This window comes from Peromyscus maniculatus, chromosome 14, assembly GCF_049852395.1.
Source record: "Peromyscus maniculatus bairdii isolate BWxNUB_F1_BW_parent chromosome 14, HU_Pman_BW_mat_3.1, whole genome shotgun sequence".
NCBI lineage: Eukaryota > Metazoa > Chordata > Mammalia > Rodentia > Cricetidae > Peromyscus > Peromyscus maniculatus.
Genome location: NC_134865.1, coordinates 14,680,232 through 14,702,500, shown reverse-complemented (window position 1 = coordinate 14,702,500; position 22,269 = coordinate 14,680,232). Strand labels below are relative to the sequence as shown.

The following is a 22,269-nucleotide window of genomic DNA, read 5'->3' as shown; positions in this document are numbered from 1 at the left end:
TCAGCCTGCCAGCTCTCCCTTGTCCTCACCACCAGGTCGATCTCTCCAGCATTGCTCTGGCCAGTTCAGCCCTTGCAGCAGTGAACAAGGGGCGGGGCCAGTTCTCCGGCTTCCATGGCCTCAGGGTTGGATCTCCCACACCTACTCCTTCAGGGCCAGCTCTGCTGTGTTGCCCAGTGGAGGTGTAGGGGCCACTCTCCCAAGTGCTGCAGCTGGTGAGGGGCAGGGACAGCTCTCCCGCTCTTAGGACCTCAGGGCCAGCTCTCCCACCTGCTATAGGCAGCGAAGGGTGGGGGTGGGGGGGTGCAGAGTGGGGGTGGGGTGGGGTGAGTTTCTCTCTCCCCAGTCCACACCACCGTATGGCGGATGAGGGGCGGGGCCAGATCTCCCATGCTGGGAAGCTCACCCACACCCCTGTCAGTAGGGGCAGCTCTACTCTGGAGTGTTGGAGCTGGTGGAGGGGAGGGTCAGTGCCCTCACCAGCTGGAGGCAGTAGGGGCAAGGAGGGAGGGCATCTTTCCCTCGCCCCCCTCACCACACCACAGACGAGGGAGGTGGTACCAGCTATGCCCCTGTCCACAGGTTCAACTTGACTGGGCTCCCCAGGCAAGGCGCAGGGCTCCATCTCCTGAGTGAGTGCTGCAGCTGGTGAGGGTTTGGGTCAGATCCCCGGGCCTGCTGCAGGTGGAGAGGGGAGGAGAGCATCTTTCCCTCACCCACACCACCACATGGCAGACTAGAAGGGTGCCGCTGCTCGCCCCATCTCACGCCCTCAGGGACAGCTTGCCCACACCCCCGCGAACAGGGTCAGCTCTATCCGGCTGGCTGCCCAGGTGAGGTGTAGGACCCTCCCTCCTGAGTGCTTCAGCCCGTGAGGGGCAGGACCAGCTCTCCCTAGTGTTGCAGCCAGCGAGGGCCGGGCCAACCCTCTACAGCCCTGTCCTCTCTGCTTTTGGTGGTGTCAGGAGCCACAGACGAGCGAGCCCCGTGAACCCAGACAAGGGCCCTGGCAGTGGCCCAGGCCCAGACATCACCATGGCCTTCGTGGCAATCAAGCCACCCACCTCAGCCTTCTCCTGCTTTTGCCTCTTCATATATGCCTCTGTCCACTCGAAATGATCTCTCTCTCTCTCTCTCTCTCTCTCTCTCTCTCTCTCTCTCTCTCTCTCTCCCTCCCTCCCTCCCTCCCTCCCTCGCCCCCCTCCCTCTCTCCCTCCCTTTCTCCCTCCCTCCCTCCCATCACACAGCATACATTTTGGCCAGACTGGCCTTGAACTCACTTGGTAGTCCAGGTAGGCCTTGAATTTGTGATAAGTTATACTATCAGGCTAACTTACCTGCTTGCTTTTCAGTTCTCCCCAGAGATCCTTACAGATTTGTGAAAAATCTTCTGAAGTTGTTACTTTTAAAAAATAAAGTAAAAATTACAGTTTCATTGACCTCCCCCCAAGCCTGTGTGAACAAATGAAAGTGCATGTTGCTGTAATGGGGTGCTGATAGTTGTCGGGGGAGTTGGCGGAGCTTATTCAACTCTGACAAAGAGTTGGACATCTGGGATGGACCAAGCCACGGGAATATAACAAAGTATCTGTTTTAGTTCTTTGTGGTGGGAGGAGCCCTAAGGCTGGGAGTCGGCTAAATGGAGCTGGCTTCGGTATTTCCTGGGGCTCCTGCACATCCCCTTCCCCAGTGATCTGGTTTTTCCTGCCCCCGTGCCTTCCTGCTGTCTCCCCTCACAGCGGGAGAAGCCACCTTCTGCCTTGGCTGTCCCTGCCTGTCCCTGTCTGTGTTCCTCTACCGCTCTTCAGTGTCTGTACACTCGGGAGAAGTCTAGGTAAACCTGAGCTTGTGATCCTTTTTCAGTTGGGTTAGAGTTAAAGTCATGCCCTCCACCGTCAGAGCAGCCTCTTCATTAAAGGTGTCTTACTGTGGTCTGCTGGTGTCCTTTGTGACCAGTGTGTTAGAAGATGCATCAGCCTGTGAGTGAGGCACTGTCCTCTGGGAGCAGTGTCCCACCTCCTGCCTCCATTTTCCTCCTCCATTCTGCCGCATCCTGTCTCATTCAACTTGTCCTGTCCGTCCGTCCGTCCGTCCGTCCGTCTCCGTGCTTCCTAGGACAGACTGCGTTTCTGTCCTCGGGAAGGGGCTCTTTATCTTCACCTGTCTCAGTTTGTCTTCACCTCATTCCCTCTCAGGTTGACAGAGTATTTTCAGTGGCATCTGGAGAAGGGTGTAGGGAAGGCGGTGTTGGGATCTCTTGTGATGGCTCTGTATTGCTTTATAATCAATTACTCCAAAGCTTAGAGCTTAAGACGTCCTTTGTAGTTTGGTGGTCAGGGCTTTGTGAGCGTGGCTGAGGGTGGAGGCTGTGCTTCACTCTCAGAGCTGGCAAGGTGTGGCTGCCATGGCCTTGCTGCCTTTGCTCTTCCCGTGACCTGTGGTGGGGCCTTCCTAGACCGACTGGACAAAGAGAACAAGGTAGAAGTTACTTTTGTTTGACCTAGATTTCTGCTGTATTTTGTTCATTAAAAGTATTACTAGCCAAAAAAAAAAAAAAAAAAAAAAAAGCCAGGCCGTAGTGGCTCACACTTTAATCCAAGGGAGAGGCAGGCAGATCTCTGTGAGTTCGAGGCCAGCCTGGGCTACAGAGCAAGTTCCAAGGATAGGCTCCAAACTACACAGAGAAACCCTGTCTCAAAAAAAAAAAAAAAAAAAGTGTTGCTAACTACTGCCTACATTCAAGGAGAAAAAACTAGTTTATATTTTTAAGTTAGTAGTATCAAGGAACTGTTTTAACCTGCCACATCTTTGCCATCCGAAACCATCATGACTCTCAGTAGAGAACACAGAGCTGAAGGTGGTATCGTGTTACCTCAGGACGGTTTCTTTCTTTTTGTTTTTGTTTTTTGTTTGTTTTTTGAGACAGGTTTTCTCTGTGTAGCCCTAGAAGTCCCTGGAACTCACTCTGCAACCAGGCTGGCCTCGAACTCACAGAGCTCCGCCTCCCTAGAGCGGGCTGAAGGGCGGGTGCTGCCACACCCCGTTGTTGTTGTGTTTTCTCTTTTTGAGATGGGGTCCTTGCTGTGGACCCAGGGCTGGCCTTGCCCTCTTGGTCCTTAACCCTCAGCGCCCTTAGTCTCCCGAGTGTGTGCCAGGCCTGGCTCCTTACTGTGGCTCCTTACTGCTTCTGAGAAGGCCTGCTTTTGCTCCTGCCCTGTGTTCTTCTTCCCGAATACGTCCGGGGTTTTCCTCCTCCTCATCCTTGGGGTGGGGAGCAGTGAAGCGTGGGTCTCTTTCATTCATTGTGCTGGATCCTCGGAACTTCTGACTTGTTGATATGGGGTCTTCCTGTGTAGCCAAGGCTGGCTTTGAACTTGTAGCCGTCTTTCTGACAGGCTTCCAAGTACAAAGGTTGCAGGAGTCCAGTACTTTACTCAGCTTCAGGGGAGCCTTTTAATTAGGAAACAGAATATTCTGTTCTGAGAAAACTTTGTATCTTTAATTTCTTTTAGATTTAATTTTATAAACTGAACTCCTTAGTTAATTTGGGGGAGGTTCTGGAGGTGACAGCAGTAACTTGTGCATGCCAAGTACCACTGTAGCCCTGCAGATGGAGTTAAACCTCTTTTTCTATTATCATCCATGGCCATTGGATTTGCGTTTGATTTGAAAGTTCACTATTAGAATCTCCCTGTAGCCAGGGCCTAAGGTTTAAAGGTCTGTTCTAAGTTTTTTTTTTAATTTTTTTAAATATTAGTGTGTATGTGCGTGCGTGTGCGTGCGTGCGCGTGCGCGTGTGCGTGTGCGTGTGTGTGTGTGTGTGTGTGTGTGTGTGTGTATGACGTGTGTGGTGCATGTGCCACAGTGTGCATGTGGAGGTCAGAGAACAACTTTGTAGAGTCACATCTTTCCTTCTCCTTCTGTGTGGGTTCTGGGGATGGAATTGTAAGTCGCTAGGCTTGTCCCACCTGTGCCTTTAACTAACTGTTGAGCCACCTTGCGAGCCTGAGGTATTAGTGAGGCAAGGTTTCATGTAGCCTAGCTGGCCTTGAAGTCACTTATGTAGCCATGTTAGCCTTGAACTCCTGACCCTCCTGCCTCCACCTCCTAAGTCCTGGACTCACAGGCATGCACCACCAGTCCTGGGCACTAGGGTGTGTCACTCTCTGATAATGCTACTCCTTCAAAATCTCCCGGGGCTCCAGTCCTGAAGGAGGCTGAGAACTGTGAGGCGCTTAAGGCCAGAAACTACCAAAGGGAAGTTTATTCTGAACACAGGTCAGTGTGAAGGTAGTACAAAAATGGAACTTTGGGATCATTATGGTGGGATTCCTTAGACCCGCCCTAATGATAGCGAGGATGCCAGCCTGGGGAAGGACTAATGAATAGGTTCAGTCTAAGGGTGAGGACGGAGGGATGGATCCCTTGTAAGTAGTAATGTTACGATAAGATCATCCACTGAACAGAGAAACCACTGCAGGCAAACAAAGACTTTGTGTGGCCTTATTTTTCAGGTGCACTCTGGCTGCCCAAGTATGGTTTCTTCTCTTTCTGTGGGGAGGCTTCTGAGGGTCTTGCAGGGTTGGAGAATAAGGAGAAAAGTCTCTCCAGAAGGGAGGTGTGAGCCTTAACCTTCCTTGTCAGGTTGCCTGGATTTAGAAACAGCGCTGTGTGTGTTTGTGAGGCTGTTCAAGCGAGGGGAAGAGCCTCCCCGATGTGGACAGCAGTTCCACGGCCCCCGATGTGGACAGCAGTTCCACGGCCCCCGATGTGGACAGCAGTTCCCCGGCCCCTGAATGTGGACAGCAGTTCCATGGCCCCTGAATGTGGACAGCAGTTCCACGGCCCCGATGTGGACAGCAGTTCCATGGCCTGGAGCCCTGGAGCCAGTGAGGAGGAGCGGATTGGACACTAGCACCATTTCTCTGCTTCTTGACTGGATGCAATGTGCCCAGCTCCCTCAAACTGTAGCCAGAATGAACTAGTCTTTCCTGAGTTGCTTTTGCCAGATACATAGTTGCCACAGCACTGAGAAAAGTGGCTGATTCCGGGCGGGACTGAAATGAGAATAGATTCAAGGCATTTCATTCTGTAATTTCTTTCTTTTCCAAAGCGGGGTCCCATGTATCCAATGTTGTGCTTTTGTCTTTTATTTTTGAGACAGGATCCTAGTGTGTAGCCTTGGCTGGCCTGGAACTCACTATGTAGATCAGACTGGCCTTGAACTCCCTAGGGCTGGGATTAGAGGTGTGTGACACCATGTATGATGTATGAGGTGCTAAGAACACAACCCAGGGCCTTGTGCGCATGATAGACTAACACTTTTACCGATTAGGCTACATTCCTAGCCCCACCCTCAACCTACGCGCTGTAGAGTATATAGCTAATATTTTTTAGAAAGGCCTTGAAAGTGTCGACATTTCAGTTTCTTTAGGTGGATTTTTAAAACAAATCATGAAGAATGGTTAGTGCACTTAGAGAATTTCTACTTCACTTAGAGCAAGTGTACTAGTGTAAAGCAAAAGAGAATCCACCAGTGTAACTTCATATTCATAAAAGCAAAAGCCTTATCACTTCAGTTCTTCATGTAAGCCGTCTCTGCTGGGGAACTGGATCTGCTGCTGACAGCTGCCGTGAGGCCTGTCTTGAGGAGGCCTCGTTCCCTTTTCTCTTTCCTGTAACTTCTTAGTTCCTGCAGCACAATGCAGATCGAGTTGGGATATTTCAGAAGACTTTTCATATGTCAGAGGAACAAGCAAAAGGAAGTATTGAGAACAGCATATAATGAGATAATTATTTTCATCCCAATACATATTTATTTTGAGTATGTATGTGTGTGTTCATGTTTGTGTGCATGCATGGCTACATGTGAATGTATGTTCATGCAGGTGTAGAGGTCAGAATTGACATCTGATGTCTTCTTCAGTTTTCTCGACTTTAGTTTTGGAGAGAGGGTCTCTTACTGAGCCTGGAATTTGCTAAGTTGAGTAGTTTGCCTGGCCAGCAGCCAGTAACCCTCCTGTCCCTGTGTCCTAGCACTGGAGTTCCAGGAGTGGCTTAGTTAGGGTTTCTATTGCTCTGAAGAGACACCATGACCACGTGGCTTACAGTTCAGAGGTTCAGTCCATCATCGTCATGGTGGGACTTGGTGATGTGCAGGCGGACGTGGTGCTGGAGAAGGAGCTGAGAGTCCTACACCTTGGTGATGTGCAGGCAGACGTGGTGCTGGAGGACAGTTCAGAGGTTCAGTCCATTATCGTCATGGTGGGACTTGGTGATGTGCAGGCAGACGTGGTGCTGGAGAAGGAGCTGAGAGTCCTACACCTTGCGCAGGCAGCAGGAAGTGAACTGAGACACTGGGCATGACTTGAGCACGTATATGACCTCAAAGCCAGCCTCCACAGTGACACACTTCTTCCAACAAGGCCACACCTATGCCACCAAAGCCACACCTTCTAATGGTGCCACTCCTTATGAGCTTATGGGGGCCAATGACACTCAAACTACCACGAGGAATGCGCTACTAAACCTGGCTTTGTAAGTGGGTGCTGGGGTCCTTGTGCTTAGGTGACAAGCACTTCACTGACAGTGCCATGTCCCTACCCCTGATATGTAGTGTCTTTTTTTTTTTTTTTTTTTTTTGGTTTTCCAAGACAGGCTTTCTCTGTGTGGCTTTGGAGCCTGTCATGGAACTCGCTTTGTAGACCAGGCTGGTCTCGAACTCACAGAGATCCGCCTGGCTCTGCCTCGCGAGTGCTGGGATTAAAGGCGTGCGCCACCACCGCCCGGCTGTAGTATCTTATTAACTATTTTAGTGTACAAAGCAATAGGTTTCATTATGATGTTTCATATATTTGTATCTTGTACTTTTCCTTTATCCACCCCACTACCCTCTCTTGCCCCCTTTCCTGCATCTGCTGTATAATTTTTCATGTGGCATTTTTTGCTTTAGTTTTCACTCCCCCATCAGGGTACTCACCACACCTGAGCCTCTGAATTCAGATTAGAGATGGCAAGTTCAGGACAGACTGCTGTCTCTTTAACTCCTGTCTTTTCCCTACTATACAGGGTAGCCTTCAGGTATGTGCAGACTAAATCTCAGATTTTTATCAGGAGAGTTCATGATTGCCATATGGGCATGCTACCTATATGTGACCTGCCCCACCTTCCCCACCAAGAAGGCCCGTCTACTACAGTAGATTTCATAGTCAGTCTGTCTATGATCTCCCAGTATTTACTTGAGCTAATCTTGTGGTCGGTGGGTTGTGACTCTGTTGGGGTTTGTCCCCTCCACCTTCACGCTGGGGATTGAACCTAGGGCCTTGAGTATACTGGGCAAGTGCCTACCGCTGACCTACAGCCGTCTTTTAGTTTGTGATAGACTCTTACTGAGTTGCCCATGCTGACCTTGAGTTCAGCCTGGAGTCAGATAGCCCTTGAACTTGGGATCCCACTGCCTCCACCATCCATGAAACTGGGATTATAGACCTTCTCTACCATGCCTAGCCTTATAGGCTTTTTATGAAAAGGGCCTTTGTATTATATTTATGTGCATTTTATAGCTTTTATAAAAAGAGTGTAGTGGCATACAATCAAAACCAATGAACCTGACCTTGTAGCCTGGGTTCTAATCTAAGCTGGTAAAACTATTTTTCTTTTATTTATTTTACTATTATTTAAAATTACATGTTTATTTTTATGCATGTGGATATTTTGCCTGCATGTGTACCATCTGCATACCTGGGGCCTGAGGAGGAAGAAGGAGGGCTGGGTCCCTGGAAGTGGAGTTGTTACAAACAAATGGTTGTGAGCTGCTATGCGGGTGCTGGGAGTTGAACTTGGGTCTTCTGAAAGAACAGTCAGTGCTCTTAATTGCTGAGCCACCTCTCTAAGGCCCCAGTGGTTTATTTTATTTGTCTATCTATGCATTTATTTATTTTGTTTTTTTTGTCTGTTTTATTCATATTTTTATTTCCTTGTGGTGCTAAGGATTGAACATAAAGCCTTTAATATGCTAGGTAAGTGATCTCTCCTATTGATAGACCCCAGACCCAGGGTACTACCTTCTCGAGGGGGCACTCCAAGAACCCAGACTGCGATCCAGTTGATGCAACAGCAAGAGGTTTATTGATGCGACTGTACAGTCAGGCAAACTCTGCTCCAGAGAGCAAGAGTCGCATCGTACTGTAGTCACATGGGTACTTTTAAAGGAAAAACCCACAGAAGCCATAAGATTACAATTCCCATACAATTTTGTTTCACAAGATCATGGTCTGATCACAGAATGGGTACAGTCACGTCCGCATGTACATTCTTCCCAAAACCTCAAGGGGGGGTATCAGGGCGGGAGTGGAGTTTACACAAAGGTCACAGTGGTCCTTCCTGGAATATTTGCAACTATCCCAGTCACAGTTGAGCACATCTCTTAACAGAAATCTCTTTACATTGTTACATTGTGGCAGGCGTGGTTGAGTAATGATTGAGTCAGCTTGCCCTTGGAACTAGATTTTTAGTTTCTCATTTCCTGGAGCTTGGGGGTGTAAGCCTGAAGGGTTAGGGTCTTTCACTATCTTGTTTGTTTTAGCAAGTGAGTATGACATAATTAATCTATAATTTTATAATTCAGTTAACATGTCCATTTTCTCTAAGTCTATTGCTTATGTATATTCTAACTGAAATCTAACTGAAATGTATTACTTTATTGAGTTACTTTAAATGACAGTAACATTTTTACCTAAATATTTTTCTTGTCATATACTGCTATATTTAATATGATATAGAGGCAGTAAAAATCCATATGATCTATTTTATTTAATTTTTAAAATTTTATTTTTTTTTTTATTCCTGTGTGTGTTATGTATGTGTGTATGTGTGTGTTCATGCCCATGGAAGTCAGAAGAGGGCATCAAATTCCCTGGAACTAGAGTTACAGATGGTTGTGAGCCGCCACATAGGTGCTGGGAACTGAACCCTAGTCCTCTGCTAGAGCAGCCAGTGCCTTGAGCCATCTCTCTGACTCCAATTCTTAAACAGGATGTTACTTTACTTAGTTAAACCTGTTTTTTATAACTCTTCCCTGGTTTTATTTCTTTTATATGTTGAACATTTCTTCTTTATAAGATTTAAATTGTGGGGCTGAGGACGTAGCTCCGTGGCAGAGCACTTACCTAGCACGTACACACCCTTGCTTTAGTCCTCAGAACTGCGGGGATAGAAATCGTTAAGATCCAACAAAAAGCCAGCCCACCAGCACGTGCTAAAGGACTCCAAGTCATTTGGTATTATAGTTAAGATGAACTGGGTTTTCTTTCTTTTCATTTAAGTGTCTATCGCCTTTCTTTGCAGAGTGAAAAGCTTTTGTTGTATGATACAGTCCAGAGTGAGCTTGAGGAGAAGATAAGAAGGCTTGAGGAGGACAGGCACAGCATCGACATCACCTCAGGTCAGGGCCGCCGCGTGACGGCGCTGTCCCCATGGAAATCCAGTGTCCTAGCCGGAGGGAAAGGGGAGGAGACTTCTAAAGAATGATCAGGCTGAGGTTGTCTGCAGAGATGTAGGAAGGACAGCGAAGGAAAAGGGACAGAAGTCTGACAGGAGCTACCGTGGCCTGTCCTGACGACAGTGGGTAACTGGTCCAGGGCGGAGAAAGGAAGCACTCCCTGATTATTAGATCAGGTCAGGAGGGAATGAGGCCATTTCAGGACGGGGACAGGACTAATGGAGTTTGACTGGGTTGGCCCACAGTCCGCTTTCGTGGCTTGCATTTGCTTCTCTGCTACAGTTGAGGCAGATTTGATGAGATCAGTGTGGGTGTTCCCTTGCTTGTGAGTTGTCTGTGGACCGCTGCCTAGTTCTTCTAAATCCATGTCCCCGTTTGGAAAAGAGCAGCCTCCTCAGGGCTGGCGAGGTGGCTCAGCGGGGGAAGGGGCTTGCCCCGAAGGCTGGCCGCCTGGGTTTGATCCCCAGCACCCTGTGGTGGAAAGAGAACCCACTCTCACAATCGCCCTCTGACTCCCACGTGTGCTGTGATGTGCAAGCATGTGCACACACACAGCACATATAATGAAATAAATAAATGTAAAGCAGTGAGAACAAACTACCTCTGTGTCTGGTTCCCTTGGAGTTTTGTATGTAAATAAGGTGGGTGCTGCTCCTTCTTCTGTGGTCACTGGAAATCAGCTCACACTTTGATTTGCTTGCAGAGCTATGGAATGATGAGCTGCAGTCCAGGAAAAAGAGGAAGGATCCCTTCAGCCCTGACAAAAAGAAGCCCGTAGTTGTTTCTGATATCCTTTCCCATGTTCTCTGGGGTCTCACCCGGTGCCGCCTCCCTCGCTTTGGCACACACCGATCTCACACGCCGATCGCACACACCAGTCTCACTTGGACTGTCCAGGAGCAAGCACACGCTGACTCAGAGTGACTGAAGCAGGAGATAGACTGCTGCCTTAGAGGCGGGGAGAAGAGGACTCAGCCCTGAAAACTGATAGTGGCCAGGCCACAGGACTGAGGGGGAACAGATGTTTATGATAGAGTTGATTAGTTTTCCCCGGTGCTTTTTGTTGATTTTGAGACCAGGTCTTGGATGTAGCCCAGGCTGGCCTTGAACCCTTAGTCCTCTTGCTTCGGTTCCCTGAGTCCTGGAATCACAGATGTGTGCACCACATTGCGCTCCAAAGTGTGTGATCTCTTCCCCTGCTGAGTTGACCTTGACCTCTCAACGTCCGTATATCGTGTATATGCTGCAGGATCTTGATATCCTTGAGGACTGGACGACGATCAGGAAGGTATGGTTAACAAATGGTGCCTCAGCGGAAGGATCCTTTGTGGTCTACCTTGAAGAGTTTGTTCATCAGCATCGGAAAATAGAGTTGGTGTCAATATGCTCTGCTTCGCAGTGGACTGTAGAGTATTTTAAGAATTAGAGACATGTCTGTGATTTGTATTTTTTCCCAGTAATAAAGTGACTAATAATTTATAAAAGAATATGAATTTACATGTTTACTTTGCTCTAGAGTATCTGAGCTCAGAGATTTGTCTGTTTCTGCCCAATAGAAGGCACTCAGTAAATACTTGTTGAATGAATAAATTGAACTTCGAGTGTCTTCTGTTCTGTTAATAACTATCAAGGCATAAATGGACCCAGATGCTTGTTTAAGAATGGAGTTATCTATCTTGCCATCTTTGTACTTATTCTTTATTACCATTTTTACTTTTTATTTTGCTCAGACTGCCCTAGAATTCACTTGTAGCCCTCAAAGTCTTTGAACGTGTGAGTCTCCTGCCTTGGCCTTCTTGGGATCTGGATTACAAGCCTGTGCCACCAGGTCTGGCTTGAGGCTTGCTTTCCTTATTAAAAATTTCCATTTTTATAAATCATCCAGAGAAAAGTTTTCATCTGTTAATAATAATACCCATGGGAGAAGGTGTTCTCTGTGGCTTTAGACATCAGCCTGGAGGCTGGGCGCACCTCAGTTCTAGTGTGCTTGCCTAGGGTGCTTGCCTAGCATGCACGATGCCTGGGGTTCTCCCCCAGCACCAGAAGAAACTGAGATCAGCTAATGTTTATGTTTTATTTTATTGTTGAACCAATCAAGAATGTTGTATATATTATAGATAGCAAAATGCATTTTCAGTCTGAACTCAGATTTCTCCCTCTCCCCCTCTTTTTCCTAAGGCGATGGCTACATTGGGTCCACACCGAGTTAAAACAGAACGTAAGTCATAAGTTGTGACATCCTCTCTGTGGAGAGCTGTTGAATCAGGTGGTTAAATGCCCCGTGTATTGAGGAGCTATACATCACTGGTTCCACTAATCAGCAAACTCTGTGACTGATATTACAAGGAAGTCTCCTGGTTCATGTAAAAGTTTGAAAGTTTCCAATGCTGTGTGTTTCTTCTTTCACTGTTAAGCCATATCATTCTTACTGATATTAGATCTGTAATTCAAGATACATTTACCAAGTGTGGGGCGTTTACCCACCACCCCCACAGCTTCCCAGAGTTTTCTTGAGTGCGAGCAGCAGGAAATATTAGATAGAAGGATTTATAGCGGAGAATTTTGCGGAGATAAACAGATAGAAAATAAAGGATAGCCTCGAGAGGGCCTGGAACCTATTCCAACGGGCCCCGACGGTCTCTGGCCCAGGGTTTTTATAGAGACGCCAAGGGGTGGAGCAAAAGACCTCCTCCCCCAGCACAGCCAAGTGCAGACCATCTCAGACACCTGCACTCAGGCCCGTGGTCCTGATCATCCTCTATTCGGACCTGCTGGGTAAAGCCACGAGGAACCCGAGAACGGGCTCCCACAACCAAGTCTTTTTTTTTTTTTTAATTGGCCCATTACTTCTTTAGGTGAAATTTTTGGAACTCATGAATTGGTCCCAGGAAGTCCAGGTTCTCTGGAGCTGTGTACTAAATTTCTTAGGAGTGTCTCCCCTGTATACCAGAGACGGAGGTTCTTGAAGGGACAGTGGGGAAAGAGACATGTGGAGGCTCCTGTAGTGCTGTGTCTGTCACTAGTAAGTTAGTACAGATGATGATGGTCTTTATGAATCCATGCGAAGATGGTGATTCTCTGAGAGCTGACAGCAGAGTGATGAGGGTGCAGCTGCGACATGATGATGTGATTTTGACATGTTTCCATAGGAACAACTTTATCTACCAATGCCAAACCATTTCTGAGGGTTGGAAATGCAAGTTCTGCTTAGGATCATTACAAATTCTGGGGACCTGTCATTATACATTAGGTTTTGCTTCTTTCCAAGTATGATATGCCTTCTAGGGGAGGAAATTTGAAAAGTAATTTTCAAAACTGGAAATAAGACAATTCATGTTTTCCAGGAGTTCTTAAAACTGGTGCTGGTAGTTAGTCTTCACGTGCCTGCTTCCTCCTCCCCCTCTTCTTCACTGGTCTTAGCCATCCACCTTTGTTCCTATTAGACAGTGATGCTAAAGGAAGAGAAACTCTTGTTTTACATTGTAGATTCCCCATGGAACAATATTTCCAGTGTTTTTTACACGCACATATGTACATGGATTACTGTTGTCTTTTAAAGTTTGGACAGTGTTTTTCTAACATGAGTTATTTAACTGATCCCGTTAGCACCTGTGAAACTGGAAAAACATCTGCACAGTGCTAGATCTGAAGAGGGAAGACTGTATTATGATGGTGAATGGTATATACGTGGCCAGACAATCTGCATTGATAAAAAAGATGAATGTCCTACAAGGTAAGAAGCTTCCTGTCACTTCACTGTTGCTGAGAATTGCTGTGTACACCTGTTGTCAGCCACCGTTTGCAGCCTCTTTGGGGGGGGGGGTGTTGTTTGTCATGTATCCTTAGCTCCCCTGGGTCCTTTTTCCTTGAGTCAGATCCAGCCGTGTGCACAATTATATACTAGACTTCATATTAGAGTTGAACACAGCACTAACGTAGTGGCTGTGCTTGGAATTATTTGTCCATGAAGTTATCCTGTTCGTTAATTCTTACAGTGTGATTAATTGTTAGGATCCTCATACAGTAACTTTCAAACCCGACAATTAAGAATTTTTGGCGGGCCTATTAATTCTGAACTCTTTTGGTCCCACTTCAGTTTTCTGGGTTAAACAACCATACCAGCCAGAAGTACAGCTTAGTTGTTAGCGTGCTTGCTGATTACGCACAGCTCTGGCTCCAGTCCCCAGTGCTACATGAACTGGGCAGGTGGAGAGCCTATTATCTCAGCACTGGGGAGGTGGAGACAGGAAGATCAGGAGTTCAAGGCCAACCTTAGCTGGGGTCTCTGCAAATACCAGGGCTGGCTGAGTAACAATCCATGTGAGGCAAGACAAAATCTAGTTCAACATGACTCAGTAGCCAGTGTTGGTTCAAACTTCTAGAGTCTTTAATTTTAGGCAAATTTAAATACAGTACGTCTGGAAAAGGTTTCCTGGTGTAACATAATCCTTTGTGCGCAAGGATGCATAATTACATGGAGACCTTCTCAAAGTACATGTTACTTCTTCCATGAAGGTGGGTTCTAAAGAGAGACTATGTATGTTATCTTAAGGGCCTAGGGGAAGATCGCTGTGGTCTTGGTCATACAGATAGCACAGAAGTCATCTAGACTGTTGGCCATCTCTGGTCCTGTGTGGGGGAGCCTGCTGGCCATACAGATGCCCAAGGATCACCTAGTCTATTAGCCACCTCCACTCCCAGCCTTCTGGGTGGAAAACTGTGTGTTTAACATTCCTGTTTTCCCTAGATATTATCTGTGAGCACAAGAATCTTTGCTTACACTTAGCTACATAGAGTTGGGATACAGAAGACTCTATTTCAGACAAAAAGTGTTAATTAAGGCAGGAAAGAAATGGAAAATCAAGAAAACTTTAAGAATACCTAGTGGGGCTGGAGAGATGGTTCAACTGGTGAGAGGGAGCTGCTCTCCTGGAGGACCCTTGGTTCCCAGCAGCACAGCTATTAGCTCCAGCTACAAGGAATCACGCGCCCTCTTCTGGCCTCTGTGAGCACTGCACACAGTTTGTGCACTGTGTAGCTAAAATATTCATGTACATAAAACAAACAAACAAAACCAGAAATAAACCATTAAAAAAGAGAACTTTGTAATTAAAGTATAACTTGGCAAATAGAAATTACTTTTTAAGTGTTAATTTAGATTTAAAATTTATATTATTCATGCAGCCTATAAATTATCTTGCTGTGGTCTTTTTGAAAATGTTAATGAATTATTGCTTTCATCCTTTAGGGTTAAATTCTCAGAGTATCAGCTTTCTAAGTAAGAAACACTCTTTTCTAGATAAGAACATTTGAGTTTAGTTTGATTTCTTATTTTGAAAGCTTAATTGGATTATGATTTCATATGTACATTTTTGGATTTCAAGAACATGCATAACAATTTTTCTCATTTAACTATTATAATGTCATTTTATTTGATATTCCAGGATCCTCTTGTTTTATTAGTTTTGAGACATTTTACTACTACTTAGCATTAAAGTGATTAAAAAGAGATAGCAGTGGAAGAGATAAACCTTTTGGAAATAGATTTTAAATCTCTTTTCTATGTAAAGATTAGCAGTGTTGAAAAGAATCAGTCCAGCAGATAGTCTAACACTGGAAATTGAGAGATTAGCAGGGAAAAGATTTCCTGTTGACAGTAGTGGAGGCTCCAATGCTACCTGAATGATGGCTTTAGGTCCACTGTCCTGGAGGACGGAGTGTGGATGGGGTAAGGAATGATGTGCTTTAGAACAGCCAGTGACTCACTTAACGAAAGAACATGTGCCACAGGGCATTTCAGCAGGTGTACAAGCACCATAGAGCACACTTACACACTTAGACAGTATAGGCCAGTCACATAATGCAGCCACTTGATGCAGCCAAGAGATGGGGTAAACCTGAGTTGTAAGATGCTTTACAGCAACCGTTTTTATTTGATTTAAGAAATAATTGGGAAGGAATATGTGATAAAATTATGACAGAGGGCTGAGGATGTAGCTCAGTGGTGGAGTGCTTGCCTCCCCTGCACAAACAAGGTCCAGGTGAGGATCTTCAGCCCTGGGGAAAAGGTTGATGCAGTAACAGAGTGTGACTCGTCTTTGTCAAGTGTTAGGCGCTGCATGTGATTGTGTGTACTCTGCTTTCATGTGATTGACAGCACGGTGGGTTCCTGTGCACCAGTGTCCTTACACACGCACACGCACACACGAAGAGCACGTTGTGCTGTAATGCTTTGACAGTGCAACCTAAGAACTTCTTAGCCTCGGGTTTTAGCTCACGGAGCTACCGTTGTATGTGCAGTCTGCTGCTGGTCAAGATGTCCCGTAGGAGCTTATCAGTTCATTCAGAACGTGAGTTGTACCCCAGACTCGGGGTTGGTGGTTGTCGGGCTCTTTTCTACCCTGTGCCCTGCTGGCAGTGCGGTGTCTGGCAAAGGTTAGTTCTGTATCTGAACTAGTGAGCCGTCGCGGCTTGTAGAGCGTGGAGCCGTGTTTCTATAGTAACAGCCAGGCCCAGGCAGAAGAAACGCAGGTTCGCGGCCAGCCTGGGAGATAGCTCTATAGCTCCAGGATGTCTTTAAAGAAAAGAGAAACAAACCCCATAATACTCAAATGAATGAAATGAACCACATTGTAATGCATTTATTTATTTATTTTCTTTTTTAGTGCTGTGATCACAACAATTAACCACGATGAAGTTTGGTTTAAGAGGCCGGACGGAAGCAAATCCAAGCTTTACATTTCACAGCTACAGAAAGGAAAATACTCCATTAAACACTCGTAATCACAGTTTAAGTGTTGTCCAAATCCACCTTGTTAGTGTTACCACGTGTGATGTGCCATGGGAGCCCAGAAAATGTATTCAGCAGCTGAATCTCTTCATCCAGTCACGAGAGAATGTGTCTTTTAGGTAGCACTCTAAGTAGACCCCATATTGGTAAGTCATTAAGAAAGCTAGTGATCAAATGGAATCACGACCATCCCATTTATTTGCCTCTTAGGACCAGTGGCCACCAGGTATATTTGGTAGGTATTTTTTCCCAGTTTGATTCATTTGGTGTTTTAATTATGTGAGTGTGTCTCATCTCTTAGTGAACTACAAACTGCAGTGCCTGCCGTTTGAAATTGCCCCCACCTTTGTCGCTCATTGTGTTTGTAAATAAGACTGATGAACTGTTTCCTGTACATGAGTTGTGTTAGTGCATAGTTTGAATCAGATGGAAATTTATACATAGGTCAGTGAGTATGTATATATGGCACCATCAGCTTGCTTAGAACTGGTGGCCCAGCTGTACAATCTTGTTTGACCCCAGATTAAGCTGTTGCCCTTGAGAAGTAAAGGGAGCACTTTTATAGACGAGATTTCCTTCGTCCTTGACGGTGGCGACCTCTTCTCCGGATCATATTTGCAGTTTATTAGTAGCCCTGTGGCAAGTGTGAACACGCTGCTGCCTGGGTTTATCGAGGCTGCTGGAGGGCAGGCGTCCCTGCCTGGTGCAGCTGACGCACAGTGTCAGCAGGAGGGCGGCGTCGGCGGTGGCGGCGCTGTGGCGCTTTCTGCACATGGATGGCTGTGCATTTGAAGAGTTTAGGAAGCATTTTCCAGAGGCAAAACTAGATCCTAATTCTAATTTTATTGCTAGGGTGAAGTAGATGTGGACACTTCCTTTGAATCTAGCCCCCCCAAATTAGCATTTTAAAAAAATCTTCCATGTTTTTATAGTAAGGCCATTTGGTGCAATGTAGAAAATGTTGGCCTCCCTTCCCTTAGCCACATCCAGAATGAACTTCTAAAGCCTCTGGAAGCAGGTAGAAAATGGAAGCCTGCAGCCCGGCAGCCCCCATGGCTGTGGTGGGTGTTAGGTACAACCAAGCCAAGTATTCTGGTGGTCTCGTGCACTTTAATTTCTGTTACAATGGTGTTTAAGCGGACGAGGGAGATGGACTTATTAACACTCAGCGAAGGAGTCTCTGCATGATTCCGTTAGTTCCTTACGATTTTACCTCTGCAGACGCCCTGTGCAGGTCACTACTTCCCAGCTGCCAAATTGTACCGCGTTCGACTTTTGAATTCAGTGTCAGCAACATTGTGCTGCTCCGCTCTGATTCTGAGCCACCTTAGTGGCTGTACGTACTGTCGCAATCCAGGGGCGTTCGGCAGTGCGTGTACATATACATACATATATATATATATGATGTTTGATAAACATTTTTAATGAGATTTGTATTTTTAAATTGAGTGTGTAATAAAAAGAAGTGTTGGCGTGTCCTTCGTGGTACCGTGTGTCATTTCCTCCTGGGCAGGTGTTTATACCCTGCCCACTTGCCGGCGGACTTGAGCCCGTTGACATCAGTAGATCCACAGCGCTGTGCAGAAGGCCTCTGCTCGGCTACCCACAGCTGCGCCTCTGTGGGCCGTACGGAGGTGTTCAAGAACCCAAGTTGTACTTAACTAAACGCACACACAGGTGTGCTGTACCTTGACTCTGTTTGTCTCTCAATCTTACTGTGAAAACGTTCCTTTCTGTATCGTGCTTACTGCTCCACCGTCAGTATAAGATTGAGGTAAGCATGTGCCTGTCAGTGGTATGAATACCATAAGGTGTTTTATCACAGGCATTTCCCATCAGTCTTTGAGTCATGAGATTGAAGTTTGGGGAGTCACTGGGACCCTGCGGTGTGATGGCCCAGCTGCTGCCCTGCTGCCTTCACAGTCGTTGCTCCTGTCAGTTTCTGTCAAGGCTCCTTGCTCAGTTGAGCTCACCTTGCCCGTCATCTCACACTTAGGACCAAAGGTCCCAACAGTGTCCTCATTGGTGAAGTAGTGATCAGAAGTGAAACAAACGTTAATGGAGTGCACTTCATTTAGCCCCTTCCCTTTGCCTCCTATGGGTGGACTGGACACCGAGTGTTCTTGCTGGGCGTGGTGACACATTCCTGTCACCTTAGCGTGGGAGGCAGGGGCAGAAGGTCAGAAGTTCAAGGCCAGAGTTGGCTACATAGTTTGAGGCTGGCCTGGGCTCAAACAACTAGTCTGTTAGTTGTTTAAACCAACAAACTAAAAAATAAAGAAAACGAAAATCGTGTTTTGGTGTACACATTGTTACCTAGGATTTTACTTACAGAGCTGTTCATGTACCTTGCCTCTCGTTAGTAATTGTTTATTAGTAATTGTTTAAAAAGAATAGGGAAATTGGTTGTTGTTTCTAAGACTTTGCCTTTGTAAGTAAGTCTGTTATAAAGTAGAGGGATTTCTTAAGGCAAATGGGATTGAATAAGGGGTGAATGAATGCATTAGCTAGGATTGTTATCGTCTTTTGCCAAATTGGAATGTAAGCTATTGTATTTTGAAATTTGAAGAGATGTAAAAGTACTAAAAAGCACCAGAAAGTTCAGAGTAGAGGCAGAGAGGAGGTCTATTTCTTGTCTTTATGGATGGAGCTGCAGAGACCCATGCCTGGGGCACTGTGTGTGACCTGTGGGAAGTCTCCATTGTCACTGTGGGCCAGCATCTTGCCCTCAATAGCCTTTTTTAAAGATTTATTTTTAAAAATACTCTGTGTGTGTGTGAATGAGTCTGTGTGAGTGCATCTCACGTGTATTTGGGTGCTGGCCTTTAGAGCATTGGGCCCTTGGAGTTCCAGACATTTGTGAGCGCCAGATGAGAGAGCTGGGATCACACTTGGGTGCTCGGGAAGAGCAGCGAATGCCTTAAACATCACGTCCTCTCTCCCTGCCCCTTCTAGGTTCTTTCTAGACCATGTGTTTTGTCACTCTGACCAATTTACTGGATCAGGGTGGCCCCTGACTAGTGGAATAAAAAAAATAGTAATTTGAGTGCCTTCCATGTGTTACATTTCTGTTTAATGTATAGGCCGAAAGTCATTAATTTTTGAACATTCAAAACAAAGATGAATAAAAATGTAAGAATTCTACTACATATTTGTCTTGTGTTGGGATTTTTTGACCTTATATTTTTTTCTCCAAATAAGAAAGGTAAAATACCATGAACGTTTTGAAACTGTCTCAAATAGCTTATCTTTCAGGAAAACAGGTATGCGTTATGCTATGGAAAGCTACAATTTGTAAGTATGTAATTCTTTTCACCAAAAGTTGGAGCTTATGTTCCTTTTCCAGACACATTTGAAAGCAGAACCTTTGGAGTCCCCTTTCCTGCTCTGTCTTTTTGTTGCTAAAATAGGTTTGGGTGGGGTGACCTTGCCGGGAGGCTGCTCTAGGCCTCTGAGGAGAGGACTGCCATCGTTCTGGGTTAGATTAGAAACAGGCCAAGTGCTACCCTTTCCCCACTGCTATGAAATTATGTTCAACTGTGAGGGAAAATCCTTAGGCAGAGGCTCAACCTTACCTTCTTCACAGGGATATTGAGGGACACGTTCTCCTTCTTTTGTTTTTGAGGGGCTCTGCAGCTGGCATCTGTGGGGGTCCACGGTGAAGTGCGTGCATTGGAAGTCAGTTTGGATGGCAGAAAGTTACGGAAGTATGTCCGTGGGTCATTATACTTAAATAACCTGCTTTAAATTATTCATGAACCCTAGCAGTTTGTTTTGAGACAAGGTCTCACTATAGAGTCCTAGTCCAGAACTCTTTCGTAGAGCAGGATGGCTTCTGCCTCTTGAGACTCGAAGTCTTTTTATTTGAACCTTATACTCCGTGATGTTAAATTATATCTTGTGAGTATGTGTGTGTATAAAACAACAGTTACCCACTACACGAGAGTCACTATAACCTCGCTCAGGTCCAAAGTTTCTGTTGAGAGTTTTGGCCTTCTAGAGAGGAGAGCCCAGGACTTACACCACTCATCCTTCCCTTCCCTGAGAGCGTTTATGTTCTCTCCTTTGCTGTGCATTGTCCAAGGGAAGAGTCAGTTGAGGTCGTGGCCTGTGTTAAAACCACTGAGGAGAGAGGTTGCTTTGCAGTTCACTGCCTACTAGGAGCCTCCTCGACCTCCCTGGTTCTCTGTAACCTTTCTACCTCCATCCCCAGGCTTAGAAGATTTTCTGAGCTTCTGTCTTACATTTGTCTTTCAGTTAAGGAGGAAGGGACACAGAAGGCCTGTGTTCTATACTAGAGGAAATCTGTATTTTACTCTTCTGCATCCTTTTCTTTTGCAAGTGTATGTCTTGGTAACTGCTGTGGTTTGGGTGTCTGCCATGTCTCTTGTGGTTGAGGGCTTGGTCCACAGGGGGCGCTGTTGGGATGTGTTGGGACCTCTGGCAGGTGAGTTCTTAGTGAGAGGTCCTTAGGTCATTGGTGACACATCCTTGGGAGAGAGTTCTCGTGGAACTCCCTGGTGGTTCTTGTGAGGATTATTCTGAAAGTCTGCACTTGACTTTGCTTAGCTGCTTCCCCTTTGAGCTGTGAGTCTGCCCCTCCTTCTCTCACAGTCACGGGCTGCTGCCATCTGCCCTCACCAGAGGCCAGTCCAGGGGGACTGTCTAGTCTTGGACTTTGAACCTCCAAAATTGGGACCCAATTAAAACTGTTTTTAAAAGTAGCCTGTGTTAGGTGTTTCACCGTCACAGTGATGAATGTTTCACCAATGCGGTGACTTCCATTATTAGCCCCTGGAGACCCACCTTGTCCTTTTTCATGGCCACATAGTATCCACTGATTTTTGGAATAAAGTGGTACGACAGTGTGGGGTACCACACAATATGGCCAACATTTGAATTGTTCATTTCTTCCCACCTCCCCTCCCTTTTCTTAAACAAGTCTGAAGTGTAAAAAAATCTGTGAAGAGGACTGTTGTAGAAATACCCCATATCTTAAGTTAAATGGCTGGATTGCACGGGCAATTTATATTTACTAGATATTGCCAAAGTTTCCTGTAAATAAACGGTACCAGTTTATAATCCTACTAACGATATATAGGGATGCCCATTTCTCCTAATCACAGAGACACAGGTAATTTCCACTGTCTTCATTCAGTGTCAAAAAAACAAAACACAAAATTGGAAACCATAACAAAAAACCAGTAAGACTGAGAGGTGGGGGTAGGGAGGAGGAAAGCCCAAACAAAGCAATATAAGATGGAAAAATCTACAAAACTACCATTGAGTTTGTTTGTGTTGGCCACCTATTTCTGGGCATGGGGCCTATTAGGTGCAGTTTGTATACCCACTGAGATTTCTGCCTTAAGGTTTCTATTGCTGTGAAGAGACACCATGACCAAGTCAACTCTTATAAAGGAAAACATTTATTTGTGATGGCTGGCTTACAGTTCAGGGGTTGAGTCCATCATCATCATGGTGGTACATGCTGGTGTGCAGGCAGACGTGGGGCTGGAGAGGGAGCTGGTATTCTAATCTTGCAGGAAACAGGAAGTCTTCTAAAACACTGGGCAGTATCTTGAGCACATATGAGACCTCAAAGCCCGTCTCTTCCAACGCTTCCTCCGACAAGACCACACCTACTCTACAAGGCCACACCTCCTGATAGTTCCACTCCCTTTGGGGGTAATTTTCTTTCAAAGCACCACAGACTCCATTAGAATAAGCTAATTATCTTAGTTAACGTTCTATTCCAGGGAAGAGTCACCATGACCATGGCAACACTTATAAAGGAAAGCATTTAATTGATGCTTGCTTACAGTTTTAGAGGTTCAGTCCATTGTCATAACGGAGGGGATCGTGGCACACGCAGGCAGACATTCTGCTGGAGAAGTAGCTGAGAATTCTACATCTGGATCCACAGGCAGCAGGAAGAGAGAGCCACGGGACCCGACTGGCTTGGGCTTTTGAACTGGTTTGA

General features: G+C 46.0%; 1 protein-coding gene across 2 annotated transcripts in view; it reads left to right on the top strand.

Annotated features, from left to right (window-relative positions):
* The window catches only part of Brms1l (BRMS1 like transcriptional repressor), a 39,356-nt gene extending 21,589 nt beyond the window's left edge, over positions 1-17,767 (top strand). For both annotated transcript variants that reach the window (XM_006985252.4, XM_042260595.2), the window contains exons 5-10: positions 9,346-9,442; positions 10,203-10,286; positions 10,723-10,787; positions 11,678-11,717; positions 13,106-13,232; positions 16,165-17,767. In XM_006985252.4, the coding sequence (XP_006985314.1) occupies positions 9,346-9,442; positions 10,203-10,286; positions 10,723-10,787; positions 11,678-11,717; positions 13,106-13,232; positions 16,165-16,282 (531 nt within the window). In that variant the 3' untranslated portion in view covers positions 16,283-17,767. The remainder of the gene's footprint in view (positions 1-9,345; positions 9,443-10,202; positions 10,287-10,722; positions 10,788-11,677; positions 11,718-13,105; positions 13,233-16,164) is intronic.
* The last annotated feature ends 4,502 nt before the right edge of the window (positions 17,768-22,269 follow it).